This window comes from Xenopus tropicalis, chromosome 1 (assembly GCF_000004195.4).
Source record: "Xenopus tropicalis strain Nigerian chromosome 1, UCB_Xtro_10.0, whole genome shotgun sequence".
Lineage (NCBI taxonomy): Eukaryota > Metazoa > Chordata > Amphibia > Anura > Pipidae > Xenopus > Xenopus tropicalis.
The window spans coordinates 38642931-38662226 of NC_030677.2; the positions used below are offsets into that span (position 1 = coordinate 38642931).

Consider the following 19296-nt stretch of genomic DNA (forward strand, 5'->3'; position numbering starts at 1 on the left):
AGCTGTTATCAGAGGGAGCTTCTAGGGCTCTTTACTCAGGTATAGTAAAGCTTTCTGCTGAATAAATATAACATAAAGTTCCAGTTCTACATTTCTCTGCATTGGTTTGGCTCCGTACCACTGTACCTAACACCACATTACTCAACACGACACAGGGTTTCAGGCACAGACAAATTATTTGTTAATGAGCATCGGGGCACAGCTTTTTGTTTGCTAACGGAAACGCTATCCCATATCCTGCTGATATTTTAGTACCTAAACTATTTATAACTACATTTTTCTAAACAGAAACCCTGCATTAAGCAAACAACGAGGCTATTCTTGTGTTTACGGACCTTTAGAACAGTTAAGAGTTTCACTGCATCTGAAATAAATCCCATCACGTTAAATCTGGAGTCAATTAGACGTACAATAAATATGCGATTGATTACAACCGCGGCATTTCTCAATACCTCAATAACTGATTCAGTTCTGCAGTCCCTTAGAAAATGACAGGAATAAAATATCCACTGAAACATTTTTAATTAAAAGAGCTTGTTTGTTTTTGTTTTTCGGCAAATAGTTGTATCATTATTCAATTAACAGCAAACTTTATGATTAACCCCAACTAATAGCGCAGTAAATGGGTGTCAGTTTAAAATAATGAAGCTACCAAAATCAAAGCTAAAAATGGCATTACAGATTAAAAATCATAAATGAAGTCTATTCAATGTTTTCCTAATCAGATACAGTGAACAGAGAATTACAACAAGAATTACACTCAGGATAACAAAATATATATATTATATATCCTGTATAGGGGAAGTGGGTCCTAATTCATATAATAACAACACATACACACATATAACACATTATTTAATTGTATATACAGTAGTTTTCAGATATCACTATATAATTAAACAAGCTGGGATTGCAACTTTCTCCATTTCCTTCATGCTTTGGGGGACTTGACATCTAGATATGATAATAGCACATTCCATTTAAACATATAAAGCATGCAATTTTGTGGATTTCGGCCATGTTTGAAAGGAAATTAGGTATCTTAATGGTACTAGAGGGGTTCGTATGTAGCAAAAGGCTTAATGAAGCCTATTGGTAGCAGTGAACACAGAGGATATTAAAACCCTACTAATATTTCAAAATCTCTTAACACTTATGGGTACAGAACCATCATCCTTATTATTTGCCATTGTGGGGTAAGAAACTTTAAAAAAATATTGTATTCTTGGGAGGATATCAGGTGGGGGGGTTAGGGGGTGCGGGGGATCCGGATGGAGGGGGCACCTGCAGGGCCCCTGAGGCGGTAGCCCCACTGTGCCCTGCACCCCCAGTCTGACCCTGACAACATTGTAAACATTGATACATATTCACGTTATCTGTACAAGCCCCATGATTGAGGTAAAGTTCTAGCCCTTCCCACTTCTGGATCTGAGCCGACTGAATTCTCCTTCAAGTGCAAAAGTAAACATAACGTCATCAAATCTGACAATTATGGAATATGTACAGCATTTAATATAGCAAAGTATAGGTATGGGATCTGTTATCCAGAAACCTGTCATCCAGAAATCTCCAAATTACAAGAAGGCCATCTCCGGTAGATACCTTGTACTTGATCTCAACTAAGATATAATTAATCCTTGTTGGAGGCAAACAATTATCTTGGGTTTATTTGATGTTTAAATAATTTTTAGTAGACTTATGGTATGGAGATCTAAATGACAGAAAGACCCCTTATCCAGAAAACCCCAAGTCCCAAGCATTCTAGGTAACAGGTCCCATACCTGTACTGTCAAATGAGTTTTCTCATGTGAAATTACCCTAAGAGCTGAAAGAATGTACTTACTCCATCAACTAAATCTTTTTCACTGCATAAAACTTCCTTTCTTGCATGGGCACTGTGTACCCTTCCTAGCTCCAATACAATATACCTGTATGCTGATTCATGTGCTACTCACAGGCACAGTGAATGGGAATGCTAAGGGATATCTCGATATATCTATCTTCTTGCAAAACACATAACTAACGTAACTAAATCCAATCTGGCTTTTACATGATCTGTTTTCAGTGAAGCACATCAAGGGTGAAAGCGTGGATCTGAAATGGAAAGCTCTGTATGTTATCACTGCTTTGTATGTGCTAAAGTCCTCTACAATGTAAACACTTAGGAGAGTAAATTCAAACACTAGATCCTGGCAATAGGGCAGCCATGAGCTTATTATGACCAAAGCTGTAATTCAGTCCCCATAATAAAGTTGCAGAGAAGTGTGTGTGCGTGTAGAAGGAATGTTTCAATTGTTGATGTGGCACCAAAATCATTCTTTACAGTGACACAATGGGAAGAACACAATCCCCAAATGTTTTTATCCTATTCAGTACCATGGACAGAGTGCAAGGAATGCTGCTGTTTGCTAAGCACCTTTATAAACCCTATCAAGTTGTGCCCTTTCAATGCGCAAGGGATGAAGCAGAGTGCAGTATCCTTTTGTAAATGAGACCCTAAATCACTATTACCGGTATATTATGGATTCAGTCTGCCCCTGTATATTTGAGGAAATGGCACGGGAAAGCAAGGAGAAGTTATTGTCAGGCATCTTGGGTGCTCACTAGGTCCAAGGCAACACCCACATACTCAGAAAATATGTGATTGACAGGAGGGGGATTGGTGAAAGGGTGTTGCCATTAAAGCCGTTCATATGTCAATCTGCTCAGCCTCCAGTTGGATGGCAAGACTTTAAAAAATGGCACTTCAGATCTGTACAGCTCTGCCCAAACCAATAGGGGGCTGGAGCAAATGCTGAGAGCCATGGGAATACTAATGCCCAATGTGTGCTTGGGAAATGAGTCCTTGGACAAGACCAAACACTGCCTGTTTATTTAATGATTCCAGTAATGTTCAGGGGCTCCATACCCATATGGGTATTTTATTTATAGCTCACTTTTAGCATCTTAAGTTTGTTTATATTCTCTTACTAAGAATTCTTCTTTCCTATCATTCCCAGCCAAGGTTACCAGCATTAGAGCTTTTCTGGCTCAGCCATAACCAATAATGGGGCTGGAGGTTCTGACATTCTAAATATCACAACATGGGAAAAAAGTAAATTCCCACTCCCAATGCAAGGTGCCATAATTAAACAGATTGCGTATGTAGAAATCCATGGTACCCGTCTCATACTTGTATGTGAAGTCAGTAATGAGCTTCTTGTAGTTGCCAACTTTCCCTATTTTCCAGGGTCGGTCCCTGCTTTTGACACTTTGTCCCTCAAAAACGTTGTCCCTGGAAATGACCCAGAATTTTGAAATGAACCAGCTGCATATTAACAGTCCAATGTTCTTCCAAAAATCTTCCCTCTGTTATTATGATACAGTATAATGATATTGTTACACTCATGTCTTATGTCCAGTCAGGTATCATAGGCAGGTGGGGCACACTATGCCCCTAGGAGAGAAGCACCTGCCCCAGAATCAGTGATTAGCTGTATTTCAATTTCAAATGCTAAAAATGCCCACAGTGTGCGAATGTAATAGGGACCTTAGATTGTAAGCTCCAGTGGGATAGAGATAGCTGTTAGTGATGTATGCTCTCTGTAAAGCCCTGCAGAATATGCCAGTTCTGTATTAAAGAAGATCCCCGGTTCTGCATGGCATGCTGATGTGGTCCTCTCCCCACGTTCATAAACTTGTGACTCTTACATTATACGGCCAGCTTTACAATACAAAAGAAGCCTAATTCAGTAAAGTCCAAACGAAAAGCTGCTAAAATATGTGCATCTATAATACACTAAAAGTTGAACTTCCCCTTTAAATACCCTAGCATGTGTAGGGTATCCCCTTTTAAAACATTTATACATACATGTACATTAGAATATAATCCTCTACAGGTATGGGATCCATTAATCGGAAACCCATTATCCAAAAAGCTCCGAATTGTGGAAAGCCTTTCTCCCATAGACTCCATTTTAATCAAATAATTCAGATTTTTAAAACTGATTTCCTTTTTCTCTGTAATAATAAAACAGTACCTTGTAATTGATCCCAACTAAGATATAATTAATCATTATTGGATGCAAAACAAGCCTATTGGGTTTAATTAAGGTTGTATTGATTTTTTTAGTAGACTTAAGGTATGGAGATCCAAATTACGGAAAGACTTTTTACATTACATTACATTAACATTTATTTATAAAGTGCCAACATATTCCGCAGCGCTGTACAATAAGTGGGTTACATACATTGGACATACAGAGTAACATATAAAGCAATCAACAACCGATACAAGAGGTAAAGAGAGCCCTGCCCAAAAGAGCTTACAATCTACAAGGAGAAAGGGTTGAGACACAAGGTGTGGGAATGGGCATGACAGAGTTGTGAGAGGTGGGGCACAGGGTATTGCTAAACTAGATTAGGGTAAGCCTCTCTAAATAAATGTGTCTTTAGAGATTTCTTGAAGGCAGAGAGATTGGGAGAAAGTCTGACAGTTTGTGGGAGCGAATTCCAGAGAAGGGGGGCAGCCCTTGCACAGTCTTGAATGCGAGCGTGTGAGGAGGGAATGAGAGAGGAGTTGAGGATCAGGTCAGTAGAGGAGCGTAACAAGCGGGTTGGATGGTACCTAGAGATGAGTTCAGAGATGTAGGGTGGGGCAGAGTTATGGACTGCTTTAAATGTGAGGGTCAATAGCTTGAATTTTATCCTGGATGGTAGGGGAAGCCAGTGCAGGGATTGGCAGAGCGGCATGGCAGAGGAGGAGCGGTTGGAGAGGTGTATGAGCCTGGCAGCAGTATTCATTATGGACTGGAGAGGGGACAGTCTTTGGAGGGGAAGGCCAATTAATAGGGAGTTACAGTAGTCCAGGCGAGATATTATAAGAGAGTGAATAAGAATTTTGGCAGCATCTTGGGTGATAAATGATCGGATTTTGGAAATATTTCTTAGGTGAAAGTGACATGATTTGGTAAGTGATTGGATATGAGGAGTGAAGGACAGGGCAGAATCAAGGATAACCCCAAGGCACCGGGCCTGGGAAGATGGGGTGATGGTAGAATTGTTAACTGTTATAGATACCTCGGGAACAATGTGGGCGTTGGATGGGGGAAAGAGAACCAATTCAGTTTTAGAGAGGTTTAATTTCAGGTAACGTTGGGACATCCAAGTGGAGATAGCGGACAGGCAGGAAGAGACGCGAGTTAGAAGCTCTGGGTTGAGATCAGGAGAGGAAAGATAGATCTGACTTCTTATCCAGAATACCCTTGGTCCCAAGCATTCTGGATAACGGGTCCTATACCTGTTCTTGCTCATAGCTGTTCGGCTCAGGGACCAAATATGGCACCTTTTTCCTATGAAAAAGAATGTGTCCAGTCCTGTTGTTCGTATCGTGTTACAAGCGGTTAATAGATTTGGTGCATCGCCCTCCATTAGGTAAATGGTCATGCAGACTCTGTAACCTTACAGGGCTTATGTCTAACAGGGCTAATACACAAAACACAAATCTCAGTAGTATCGTACACAGAATATGTTTTCACCCTAAAAAAATCGATTTGAGGTTTAATAATTCCATTTGATCAGTTCCTTAGTAATTTATAGGAATACTGTCATGGGAAAACAACTTTTTTTTCAAAATGCATCAGTTAATAGAGCTTCTCCAGCAGAATCCTGCATTTCAAAAACACAAACGGATTTTTTTATATTTAATTTTGAAATTTCACATGGGGCTAGCCATATCCTTCATTTCCCAGGGTGCCACAACCATGGGACCAGTGCTCTAAAAAACTTCAGTCACACTTTACTGCTGCGCTGCAAGTTGGAGTGATATCACCCCCCCCCCCCTTCCAGCAGCCGATCAGCAGAACAATGGGAAGGGAGCAAGATAGCAGCTCCCAGTAGGTATCAGAATAACACTCAATAGTAAGAAATCCAAGTCCAGCTTGGGACTCCTCCAGTTACATGGGAGTAGGATAAACAATAGGTTACCTGAAAGCAGTTCTAATGTGTAGCGCTGGCTCCTTCTGAAAGCTCAGACTCAGGCACAATGCACTGAGATGGCGCCTACACACCAATATTACAGCTAAAAAATAAATTTTTTGGTTCAAGAATAAAATTTTAAATGGTAGAGTGAATTATTTGCTATGTAAACTGTAATTTAGAAATAAAAATATACCATAAAAATCATGACAGTATCCCTTTAAGTAGAAATTCCAGTACTGACACTGCTTTATGACATTGTTACAAAATGTTCCACTGCTTTCTGTTGTGGAGTTGTCAAAATCACCTACACTACTGGGATATGTCCACAACACCTCAATGCCATATAGCCCTAAGGGAATAAATGAGGAAGAAGCACCAATCAGGAAAGACGTATAGGACTCAGCCCAGATACAAGACAATGATGGAGGAGTTAACTTGAGATTTTGTCCAGGACCCTATTATATATCAAACCATGCCGCATTACACCCCAACTACAAGCCCCACTCTGCCTGAGCATAGTATATGAATCCAGTAAACTCTAATATGGGAAAGTTTACGGCTCTGGAATTTGTTTTAATTGCCAGATAAAGAAATAATTTAATTACAAGTACAGTAAATGGCAGATAAAGAGAGGCAACTGGGAGTGAAATTAATGAACATAGAGGGGAAGAGCCCAGAATGCCAAGCAGCTGCCAAGCAAATTCTTAATCTGGTATTTTATCCAGAAGGTTTTGTTTTGCTTATTTATGAACCATGTGTTTTTTCAAAATCCCACCAAGAGGCAAAAGCCTGAAGCCTGTGTTAGGAAGCCTAGTGAATGAGGCCTAGTTAGTGGTGGGACTAGTAGTTGTACGGTTATAGGTGCTTTAGTAGCAAGAGCCAGTTAGGGCTGTAAAGACAAAGCAAATGGCCACTAAGGAGTAACAGTGGTGTCAGCTGCCTGTGGTACCCACAAATACTGGGAATGTGAGTGGGGCAGAGGGTGTGAGAGTGCCCCAGAGATTAAGGTGACATTGCCAGTCATTATACGGTGGCACTACTAAGTGTGCTTTTATAATGAATTATTCCACTTAAGGTGTTTTGCCATACTGTTTAAAATAAATTCATATTATAATATAATATTATGTATGTGTGTATGTATGTGTGTATGTATGTGTGTATGTATGTATAACTTTATTTATAAAGTGTCACAAGGGTATGCAGCGTGGTTCAATCTTACAAAATACAAAATTACACACAGGGAGGACACGTGTTATAATAAATAAATACAATAAATATATATAAATGCACAGGGAATAAGTGCCATGTGGTAGAGACACAGTAGGAAGGAGGTCCCTGCCCCATAGAGCTTACAATCTGAGTGGTTGGGTAACATACAGGCACAAATTGGAAGGTAAGAGTGCACCAGGTAAGGGCATTTACCCTTAAGCGCAGGACTGGGCAAAATAATGTTTTAGTGTTTCAGAAGGTAACAGCTGAGTTTTTTCTTAAAGAGAGTGGGTGAGTTTTCCCTACGGAGGGATTGAGGGATAGAGTTCCAGAGGTAAGGAGCAGCGAGATAGAAAGGTTTAAGACGAGAGAGCGCAGTGGGTGTGGAGGCTCTGAGAGGAGCGGAGAAGATGACCAGGAACATGTAGGGAGACCAGTGAAGAAATGTAGTGAGGAGCAGAGGAGTGAAGGGCTTTGAATGTTAGCAGAAGGATTTTGTAAGCTATCCTTTGCTTAACTGGCAGCCATGCAAGAGAGCTTAATTGAGGCTGAACAGGTTCCCTCTTCGGAGAGAGCAGGAGGATCCTGGCAGCAGAGTTTAAAATTGATTGCAGGGGAGAGAGGTGGGAGTCTGGGAGGCTGGTTAGTAGGAGATTGCAGTGATCTAAGCGGGAAAGGATAAGGGCATGGATTAGTGTTTTAGCTGTTACTTGTGAAAGAAAGGGGCGTATCTTGGCAATATTGCGGAGGAAAAAACGGCAGGTTTTGACAGTGTTATTAATATGGTTAGAGAAGGAGAGTGACTGGATAACTCCAAGGCAGCGTGCAGAATTAACACGGTTGATGGTCATGCCATCAATAGTAATGGTGAAAGGAGGAGATGGGCTAGGTTTGGGAGGAAAAGAGCTCTGTTTTAGCTAGGTTAAGTTTGAGCTGGCGTCGGTTCATCCAGGAGGAGATAGCCAGGAGGCAGTTAGCAATCTGGGTTTGAACATCAGTGGTTAGTGCAGGGGTGTCTAAATATATCTGGATGTCATCTGCATATAAGTGGTATTTAAGACCAAAAGAAGAAATAAAGAGAGAGAGAGAGAGTGTACAGGGAGAACAGCAGGGGACCAAGCACAGAGCCCTGAGGCACTCCGACACTAAGCGGAACCGGGGTAAATGATTGGTTAGCAAGAGCGACAGATTATTATATTATTATATTATAATATTATAGGTACAATGTTTGTTCAACCAATAGGCAACATTTAAAGAGTCTGCAGCTGAAAAGTTGTTATGAGTATCTAGACTGGAGGTCCTCAACCTTTTTCACATGTGAGCCGAATTCAAATGTAAAAAAAAGTTGGAGAGCAACACAAGCTGCAAAAAGTTCCTGGGGATACTAAATATGGGCTGTGATTGGCTATTGGTAGCCAATAGCAGCCTACAGGAGGCTCTGTTTGACAGTCCAAAATAGTTTTTATGTAACTACGGCTTGACTTTATGCCAGGAATTGAAAAAAACATATGCTTTGAGGTCACTGGGATCAACATCTAAGGGGTTAGAGAGCAACATGTTGCTTGTGAGCCACTGGTTGGGGATCACTGCTCTAGACCCAAAGCAAATGTTGCTCCTGTTATTATAGCACCATGGTAAACTTGAATAAACCGGTGCCCAGCAAGTGACAGTGTAGAGATAAGTACACCACACCACTGAGGTACAGTCAGTGTAATCAGTGTAATATAACTGATGCTCTACACTGCTGATTGGAAGATAGATAGATGATGGATTGATAGATAGATAGATAGATAGATAGATAGATAGATAGATAGATGTCAAGTTTCAACATCTGCCCACTGTATGTAAACTGAAGACAGACAGGGAAAAAGACATCCAGCTAGAGAGAATGGTGCTTCAGAGGGTTTATTTCTCTTTATGACATTGTACTGCAATTATATAGTGATGCCTTTCAATATTCTCTTTCCCAGGCATCATTAAAGCTCTCAGCAACCTGCTGTCTAGCAAACTGTCCCTGGGGTATCCAGTAGATTAAGGCACAATTGAAATGAGTTATTTTGTCTGCTGAGTGTTGTTACATAGAGCTGACATAAGGACAAAGCATTTGGGGTAATAATCATGCTGAAAGCGGCATTTAGTGTGCAGTTTTAAGTTTATTATTCAGCACATCAGGAGCAAGCTTTCTATGAAATCTCTCTACCTAGAACTTATATTTACATGTGAAATAGCAGCCACAGCCCCTGGAGTTTTCACTTGCAGAAAACAATTGCACAATAGTTAAGACTGTAGCCCAGAGCCTGCGGTCAGGATTCACATAACTCCCAGCCTTTATCAGAACCGCTGCAACTGGAAGTGCAAAAGCAGATGTTCTAGCATTTCTTAAATCAGATTTTTAGTTTAGTCTGTATGTCCCTGTTATTATTAGTTTGGATAAAATCCATTGTTCATTTGTTTTTAACAGAAAAAAATGATACAGAAAATTGTGGTTTTCCCTTCATGATATGGCAGCTCTCCGCTGGAATTTGTGAAGTGCCCAACGGCGGTTGGGTAAGCTCTGGCCAATAATGACAGACGACTGGCAAGAAATAAATAGAAGTCATGCAAGTGATGCTGCTGCAGGTTCCCCCCTTTTGCTGTGCCAGTTCTGTATTCCCTGTGCAGTTAATACCCCTATGGTTTACCTTCAGCAACTGAGCACTGCAAAATAGCTTTTTGGACCTTGGGGTACTGAAAAATCACCAGTGGGGATGAAGTCCTATCAAAAAGTATACATCTCTATTAAACTTTGGTCTATTTCAGTATCCCACAACAACAAATCAGCAGTTAGCTTTCACTAATTAAGTGCAGCTGAAAGCAGACATCTGATTGGTTGAGATGTGGAGAAAGGGTAATGCTCTGCCAGGCCTGATGAATTCTGCTTAAGAAGGGGGTCTGGCCACATCATGAAAGTTAGCAATTTTCGTTAGTAATTTCTGTAAGCTACATATAAATTTACAGCAAAACACATGCAATTTATGTAATTTCCACAAAAACTGCCTAGAAACTTGCAAAGTTGCATATCAGCTCAAAGACAATGCAAAGAAGCTAAGAAGCTTGACAGGGGCAGTAGGGGCAAACTCCACTGACCACTAATGGTCAATTCCACTGCCCCCAAATGAACTGTCTGACTTAGCATATTAACTATGTTATTAACTATATACGGTATACATATATATATATTTATTTAATATATCATTTGTCCTCCCTGTGTGTAATTTTGTATTCTGTAAGACTGTACAGCGCTGCGTACCCTTGTGTCGCTTTATAAATAAAGTTATACATACATACATATATATATATATACACATATGCTTTATTATAGAGTAACGTCAGCTGTGTACATGGAGATCTATTACTGAATTATATGATGGTCTCCTACATGAACTTTACGGCAGTAGAATTAGTAGTTAATGGGCCCCACAGCAACATTATTGGGCTTCTACACTTACGCAATTTAGGTAACAAGAGACTTATGTAACTTATGTAGAAATTCTATGAACTAATACTGACTAGATTTTGTGCCCTTACATTTATGCAGTTTACGTAACTTGTGCAAAAACTCACGTAACTTCCATACCAAGGACGGAGTTTAGGGTTTAAACTCAGGGCAAACTCCACTGACCCCCATAAACGGACTGTTAATTAGCACATTAATTAATAAAACTCTTTATATGAACTGAGTAATATCAACTGTTCTAGTATTCTAGTATTGTGCATTTGTGTTTATGGGGGGCCGCATATAAATAACTTGTATGGGGCCCTTAATTTTCTGATGGTGGCCCTGAGCATAATATATTATTACTTGTTCAGGATGTTTAACAAAATATGAAGCAGACTGATTCATCATTCTCTAATACCCCCTCACAAATAACTTCTGTACCACACCACGCACTAGAGGTACTTAATGCCTTTCTAACTATTTCCAGAAGTGTCCCAGTCCGTGACAGGAAGTGAGTTTAGCGGCAGCAGCACCCAGCATGGGTGTCACAGTCTCCCGTCTATTTATACACAGGTATTTTTACTTGCAGACTTTCCACTCAGGCATTATTGGGTCAAGGGAGATGGTCATTTGGGGAGAATATGAAATCCCCTCCCATGGTGAAAGTTATTTTTAGGGTGTCGTGGAAAACAGAAAGGATTACATATCAGTCAGCCCCCATATAATCCGGGACTCTAAAGAGGAAACATTTATAAAGACAGTCCCCTGCAATGAATGGGAGAATGTGAGCGATTTAACACTTTCACTGCACAAAAATAGATGCCTTGCTCTCTGAAAAGGTGCCAGATATTCCTGTCACACAATCACACATTTAGTTCACAATAAACTAATTTCTGAAGTCTTGCAAAGGGTTGATAATGCTAAGGCTTTTTGCCATGTTACCTATGCACACACACATATTTATAGATACACTGTAGGGGTGGGCAGCCGTTCACATGACAGCTGCTATAGAACTACAATTCCCAGAATCCCCCACCGTTTACTCAGTTTCCCAAGCAGGACATTGTCACATTATCCATATATAATTAGAACCCACATGTATCAATAAAGTATTTGCAAATGAAAAATAAGTCAAATATCAAGACCCCCAACAAATGGGTCAGTTACCTGCAACACTGTTACATTTATCCCTATGAGAAGACTCGCTATCCAGTGGCTGGGTGGAGAATTTCTTTTATTAAGCTATTACTAACCAGTACTTTGATGAAAATGCAGGAGTAGCAGCAAACACCTGCCCAAAGGCAAATAATTCCTATTATTTAACAGTGTCTCAATGATGTATTACTCAGTTGCAACAACATGACTGTAATAGGCATCCCGTTTGCATTCCAGCCGCAGCCCCCAGAGAGCCATGAAAACACCACAATGCTGAATATTGCTATTTTGCTGAACACAAAGTACAATCTACTCTATTTTTAATGTAATTAATTTGCTGTCATTGTCCCCTTGTATCCCAGCTTTTCCTCTGTGTGAGGCCATTTAGATGGGGAGATCTCCCAGTGCAGAATAACATGGAAGCAACTTGGTGCGTATTGATCAATTTGTTCCTTATCATAGCAGTCTCCTAACCCTGCTTCTCTCCATCTGCTTTACAAAGTCACGGATTTTCCCTTAATGTTTTCCAGATGAAGGACTAATAAAGAGACCTATTTTGTCAAAAAATAGGGAAAATATATCTTCTTTAAAGGGGAACTCCACCCAAACACAACTTTTTTGAAATGTAAACATAATTTCAAGCTTCTTTGCAATATACACCAAATAAAAAATATGCAGCCTTTTCATGATTTTTAATGTAATAATAAGGTTTGTAACAGTTACCTAAGCCTGGCCCCCTGTTCTTCTGCTGATCTGGCTGATTACTGTGAGACAGTACTGTAACAGTAGTCGACTGTCTTCAGCCTGCCCTCAGCCTGCATCCTTCAAATCCCAGAATCCCCTGAACACATGATGTCAATAAGGAAAGGAACATCACAGTGCAATGCATTGTAGGTTATGTAGTTCCTACATGCTGTCTGTAAGCTGTGGAGAAGTTGTTACAATTTGTAATGTCAATGTTTTAGTCCCTCCTCCCCTGCCAGGATTTCAAATGCTGCAGAAAGAGTTTTGCAGCCGTATCCCAGCATATAAAAAAAAGTATTTATTCACACTTCTTGAAGCATAAGATTACAGTGATATATTAAGGGTTTCTGTGTTGTGAGGGGCTTTTTTTTAACACATTTTGATTTGGAAACTGGAGTTCCCCTTTACATGTGACTAATGCAACAGCAGCTCTTGGTTAGTGCACCGTGACATGTGTTTTAACTGGAAACATAATAATAGAAATCCGCCTGTGGGAACACTTATGGATAAAGAGACACTTAAGAGATACTCACAGTAATTATAATGGAGCCATGGAACATATACCCCTTATCTAAAATATAAAAACTCTACAGCCAGCTAGCAGGAAAGTAGCAGATCTGAGAGACCATTCTTTTAAAGGCAAATTGTATTTTTATGTGGAAAGCTAGAAGGGTTCAACATTCAAGCAACATTATACTGACAAATGATGGATTCTGTAAGCAAGATGTGTATGTGGACAAATAAGTTCTGTGCAGAATGAATCTGCCAATGGGTTATGCAGAAACATCCAAAAAAAGATAAAGTTAATGTATATCTTTCTTGCACAATGAGATCCAAATCCAACCCCACAGGCAGTAGAGGTACATGTTATTTGGGAAACCACAGCAAAGGGACAGTTTTAAGACATTAAGATGTACAGTACAATATATATATAGTAAGGAGTGGCACGGGGGCCCTGCTATATGCCAGGCTCCCCAGCACACTGATTACTGACACCAGTTCCAAAAGCAAATCTTTGGGCTGTTAGACTTTGCCTTTGCATAGGTAATTATAATAATGGGATATACCAGGCTGGCTATTTTCCTTCTACACCTCTTACATTGATTACAGTTACATTTGTATATGTTTAATATCAACCTGTAAGTATGAGCTGAAAGGTAAGACACTAGGCAGGTAGATAAACAGACCACTGTACTTTAATAAGCGAGCTTTCCTTGCCTGCTCTGTATGAGCAAGTTGTAATAAACTACTATTAATCCATCATTTGTTTAATCCTTCCTTGTTCATCAGCAGTTGGAGAAATGGCTGACAATTCTGCATGGCATTACATATAAAATCATGCCCCCCACAGGCATAAATAATTATAATAATTTGATCAGGTTACATAACATTATATCCTCCAGCTGCAGATCTTACCTTTCAGTCAATGCTGCAATCCCAAAACACAGTCAAAGACATTTTCCCAGCAAGGCTATGCAGATCTGAATAATGATGCCCTATGGCAGCAGGATGCCCCCCTCTCATCCCTGGCACAGTGGCACGCTTACCCTGTTAGTGCAGATGACTGGCCGGTAGGGCTGCTCAGGCGGCACAGAAGCAAACTGTTGCACTGATTGCATAGTCAGACTGTTGCTGCTGCTGACATTCTCATCCCCTGGGTCTGACACTTTCCCAGATGGAATTTCTTCTCACAGACAGGGATCACTGCTCCTCTGTCCCTCCACGTGCTGTAGATGAGGGGTCTCAGCATCCTGGCTGCTCTAAAACTACTCCACAGCAGCCCCTACTCCACCCACAGCACGCCCACCATAGAGAAAAACCCTCTGTGTGCCAAGGACTTCCCTCTCTCGGAATTCTTTTCTGGTCCAATCTTTCATTCATTATGGTCAATATCCCATTATTAGATGTACTCACACAATTAGTCATACAAACATAAAATATTTACCTGTGATATATATATATAATATATACATATATATATATATATATATATATATATATATATATATATATATATATATATATATATATATATATATATATATATATATATATAATATAGAGAGGATTACATACCCCATACCCCAATAAATCTCAGGCCTTTTATCAAAAATTGAGCAAGATAATGTGAGTAATTTAACACTAGCATTACTAAAAACTGTTTTCATGCTCAGTCTTGAATACACAGCAGTTTAAGGATAGACGTTTATAGTCTTATAATTTACAGACAACCCTTTTAATATACAGCTTTGAAGCTGCAAGAAGCAGGGTGATAGGAAATGCTGTGCTTAATGCAGAACTGTAAGTGCTAATGATATTTGTGGTTCCCAAACTATGCGGCTGGCCCACCCTGGGAGGCTAATTTAGGTGGAAATTGCCCAGAATGCCTATTTGCTCTCCTAGATACACCAGGAAATCCAACTTGAAGGTCAGTTAGGGTGAAATCTGAGATTTAAAATGATTGATCAATCTATTAAAACAGTGGCTGAATGACTGATATAATGTATCTATAATTTCCTATACTGGTAACCTTAGTATAAAGTGGACCCTGACCAAGGCCTCCAAGGGAGGTTTGAACCAAAGTCGACATTAGAGATTAATACTTTTGTTATTGTATTAAAACATGATCAGTGTTATTCTGTGTGGTAATAAATAAAAGCATTATTTCTCCCAGGAGAGCTGTTCCGTTGGTATTTTGTTCCAGGTGCAAAGTTTGCTATTGGTCCAGTAACCCTTAGCAACCAGTCAGCAGGAAGGTTACACTGGTCAGTTGTAGGAAAACAAACATCTGTCTGGATGACATGGGTTACAAGACCTGGGCAAACTGCAATTTTTATTACATTACCCCTGCACTCTTGGGACGTTCCTGACCTGCACTATTAACTACATGTGTTTATTTGATCAGTATCAGTGTGCCAGACATTACTCTGCTGTAGCCGATGGTACCTTCTAAGCTAACATACACAAAGACACAGTATGATGCACAGGTTGCTGGCAGGGGCAACAATTAAGGTCCCTGACCTTAGCAAGAATTAATTCTGGGGCCCTTCATCTACATGAGTGACCCATGATCTCTCGCTTCCCATGCACGCATGGGTACAAATGTGAGTGGGGATCCCCACACTCTGTCCCACTGAGCCCTTCTTCAGGACTCATAAATACACTTCTCATAATAAACTGATATACTGTATTCCTTTTTCACAAAGATCTGCTAATGCCGCACTCTCTGCCAAATTACATATGTACAGACACACAAACTTTATATATATATATATATACATACCTACTGTCTAAATGGCAGAGTGAAGGGTGGGCAACATTTTGACATGACAGCTGTTGCAGAACTGCATTTCCCGGCTTCCCCCAGGACCATATAAAGATCGTTTACTCAGATTTTCCCAAGCAGGCAATTAGATACTGTTACATTATTTAAAGCAGACAATGATACCATGCCAGGTATCCAGGGAGCTTCAGCATCACCACCAAAGTTACTGTAATTTGATGTGTGGGGATATTACTTCTATACTAATATTGTTATATTAACCATAAACAATTAGAACACAAAAGTATCAAAAAAAGGCCATTGTAAAAGTCATCTATCAAGCACCCTAGCAAAGACCTTTGTGACCTGCACCATTCTTGTCTATTATCCCTATGAAAAGACTCACTTTCCAGTGACTGGGTGGGGAATTTCTTTTATTGAGGTATTACTAACCGGTACATTGATCAAAACTTGGGATTAGCAGCAAACACCTGCCCAAAGGCAAATAATTGCTATTATTTAACAGTGTCACAGTGATGTATTACTGAGTGGCAATAACATGACTGTAATAGGCATCCCGTTTGCATTCCAGCCGCAGCCCCCAGAGAGCCATGAAAATAACACAATGTTGAATATTGCTATTTTTCTTAATATAAAGTACAATCCACTATATTTTTAGGATAACTTTATTTGCTGGCATTGTCCCCTTGTATCCCAGACTTTTCCTCTGTGTGAGGCCATTTAGATGGGGAGATCTCCCAGTGCAGAATAACATGGAAGCAACTTGGTGCGTATTGATCAATATGTTCCTTATCATATCAGTCTCCTAACCCTGCTTCTCTCCATCTGCTTTACAAAGTCACGGATTTGCCCTTAATGTTTTCCAGATGAAGGACTAATAAAGTGCCCTATTTTACCTAAAATAGGGAAAACATATTTTTACTAAATCATTTGTAAATGTGACTAATGAAACAGATGTCTCTTCCCTTTACTACATCTTTGACATGGGGAAAGCCACAGAGAGCCAATAAGCCATTCTCAGTGATTGTAATGGAGCCTTGGAACATCTACCCACCGACTAAACCATAAAAAGTCTACAGCTACCTGGCACCCTTGGGGTTAAAATCTCTCATTTTGGCCATTGCTATGTGAGTAACATGAGGAATGTGAATACCATCTGTTTTAAGAAGGCTTTCACTGTTTTTAATGTACAGTGGGGGCTTTTTTTTTGCTGCTTTTTGACCCACCTCATTCTAACTTCTCTGGTTCATCAGCTTAGTTCAAAGAGGATGTAAACCCCAAAATAAAAATTTGCCAAAGCTTTGAAAATATCATTCTAAGCAACGTTCCAATATTCCCATTCATTATCGTTTTTTTATGGTTATAAAGTTTGGAAATGCAGTTGCTATTGAAAGAAAAATAGTTTTTTTGTTAGTTTCTGCCCTGCCGGTCCTGCCTCTTGAAACAATGTAGCAGAAGTCAGGCTTTTGTGCCTCTACACAGGTCGGATAGTGGGTTGGCTGTTTGGAAATTCAGAACTACCAGGACAAGAGGACAGAAAAGGATGGGCAGAAAATGATTTTAATAGCAGTTATATTTAGGGGTAACCTTTAAACCACTAAACATTTTGAATTAATGTATATTAAAATTACATTCAAAATTAAAATTTCTTTTATAAGCCAAAATTGCAGAAAAACAACAGCAATAATGCCTGTATATTAAGAGCATTTAATGGCACAGGTATGAGGTTCATTATCAGAAAGCTTGGAATTACAGAAAGGTCATCTCCCATAGACTCCATTTTAATCAAATAATGAAATGTTTTGTAACTATTATCTTTTATCTGTAATAATAAAACAGTACCTTGCACTTGATCCCAACTAAGATATAATTACCCCTTATTGGGGGCAGAACAGCCCTATTGGGTTTATTTAATGGTTAAATGATTCCCTTTTCTCTGTAATAATAAAACAGTACCTGTACTTGATCCCAACTAAGATATAATTACCCCTTATTGGGGGCAGAACAGCCCTATTGGGTTTATTTCATGGTTAAATGATTCCCTTTTCTCTGTAATAATAAAACAGTACCTTGTACTTGATCCCAACTAAGATGTAATTAGTTCTTACTGAAGGGAAAGCAATCCTATTGGGTTTAATGTTTAAATGATTTTTCGGAAAACCCCAGGTCTCGAGCTTCTGGATAACAGGTCTTATCTTACCTCACATGTTTTGTTAATAGTGCTCTGTTATGTTTTCAGTTTCCCTTGCTCTTCTTTACCCAAAATATCCCATCCTATGATCACGGTACTTATCCCCCACAGCTGCAGGCAGCACAGCTAGGAAGACACTTGTGTAACACCCACCTACACAGCTCTCTGGAATCACACCGACTAATGCAAACTTGTATCCACTTATATCACCAGTATCTCGCATCCCATAAGCATGCATTTTAAAACAATTAGCAGTATTTTATAATATATGCTATTAATAACTCATCTAAACCTACATTGCTATGGCTGTTTCTGAACTATAACTACATGCTACCAGGGCACACTGGCATTTGTAGATTAGGAGCAGAAGCATGGCATTATATATGAAGGAATGCCACCCACAGGCATCTGCACATATTACATTATACCTATATGATCAGGTTACATAACATAATATCCTCCAGCTGCAGATCTTACCTTTCAGTCAATGCTGCAATCCCAAAACACAGATCTCTGTCAAAGACATTTTCCAAGCAAGGCTATGCAGATCTGAATAATGATGCCCTATGGCAGCAGGATGCCCCCCTCTCATCCCTGGCACAGTGGCACAGTGGCACGCTTACCCTGTTAGTGCAGATGACTGGCCGGTAGGGCTGCTCAGGCGGCACAGAAGCAAACTGTTGCACTGATTGCATAGTCAGACTGTTGCTGCTGCTGCTGACATTCTCATCCCCTGGGTCTGACACTTTCCCAGATGGAATTTCTTCTCACAGACAGGGATCACTGCTCCTCTGTCCCTCCACGTGCTGTAGATGAGGGGTCTCAGCATCCTGGCTGCTCTAAAACTACTCCACAGCAGCCCCTACTCCACCCACAGCACGCCCACCATAGAGAAAAACCCTCTGTGTGCCAAGGACTTCCCTCTCTCGGAATTCTTTTCTGGTCCAATCTTTCATTCATTATGGTCAATATCCCATTATTAAATGTACTCACACAACCGAAGTCCTAAATGTAATACATAAACATTTTTGCTTTAAAAAAAAAAAATAAGACAGTATTTGCATTTGTCAAATTTTCATTTGTTTATCTAGAAATGTTTTAAGCATTTTGAAATTTTGATAGAATAGGCATAGATTACAATGGTCCAATAGTTTATCACTTTTTTTTAAACTGTTACCCCCCATAGAGCTCTGAACTGTTTCAGGACAGAGAGCAGAGGGTATAGCTGCAATGAGAATTTTTATGTTGGCGTTATAGTTCTAATATAAATGCTGTGCC

The 19296-nt window shown here is 39.8% G+C and overlaps 1 protein-coding gene across 2 annotated transcripts in view; it reads right to left on the reverse strand.

The window, feature by feature from the left end:
* The window catches only part of corin (corin, serine peptidase), a 106945-nt gene extending 88103 nt beyond the window's left edge, over nt 1-18842 (reverse strand). Inside the window, exon 1 of one of the 2 annotated variants that reach the window (XM_031895400.1) lies at nt 18496-18842. Coding sequence is in view for 1 of the 2 variants with exons in the window: in XM_004911209.4 (XP_004911266.2) it covers nt 14092-14163 (72 nt within the window). In the remaining variant the exon portion in view is untranslated. Of the gene's footprint in view, nt 1-14091; nt 14287-18495 lie in introns of those variants that run through there. The other variant, XM_004911209.4, reaches the window with a different exon arrangement.
* Nucleotides 18843-19296: the final 454 nt, after the last annotated feature.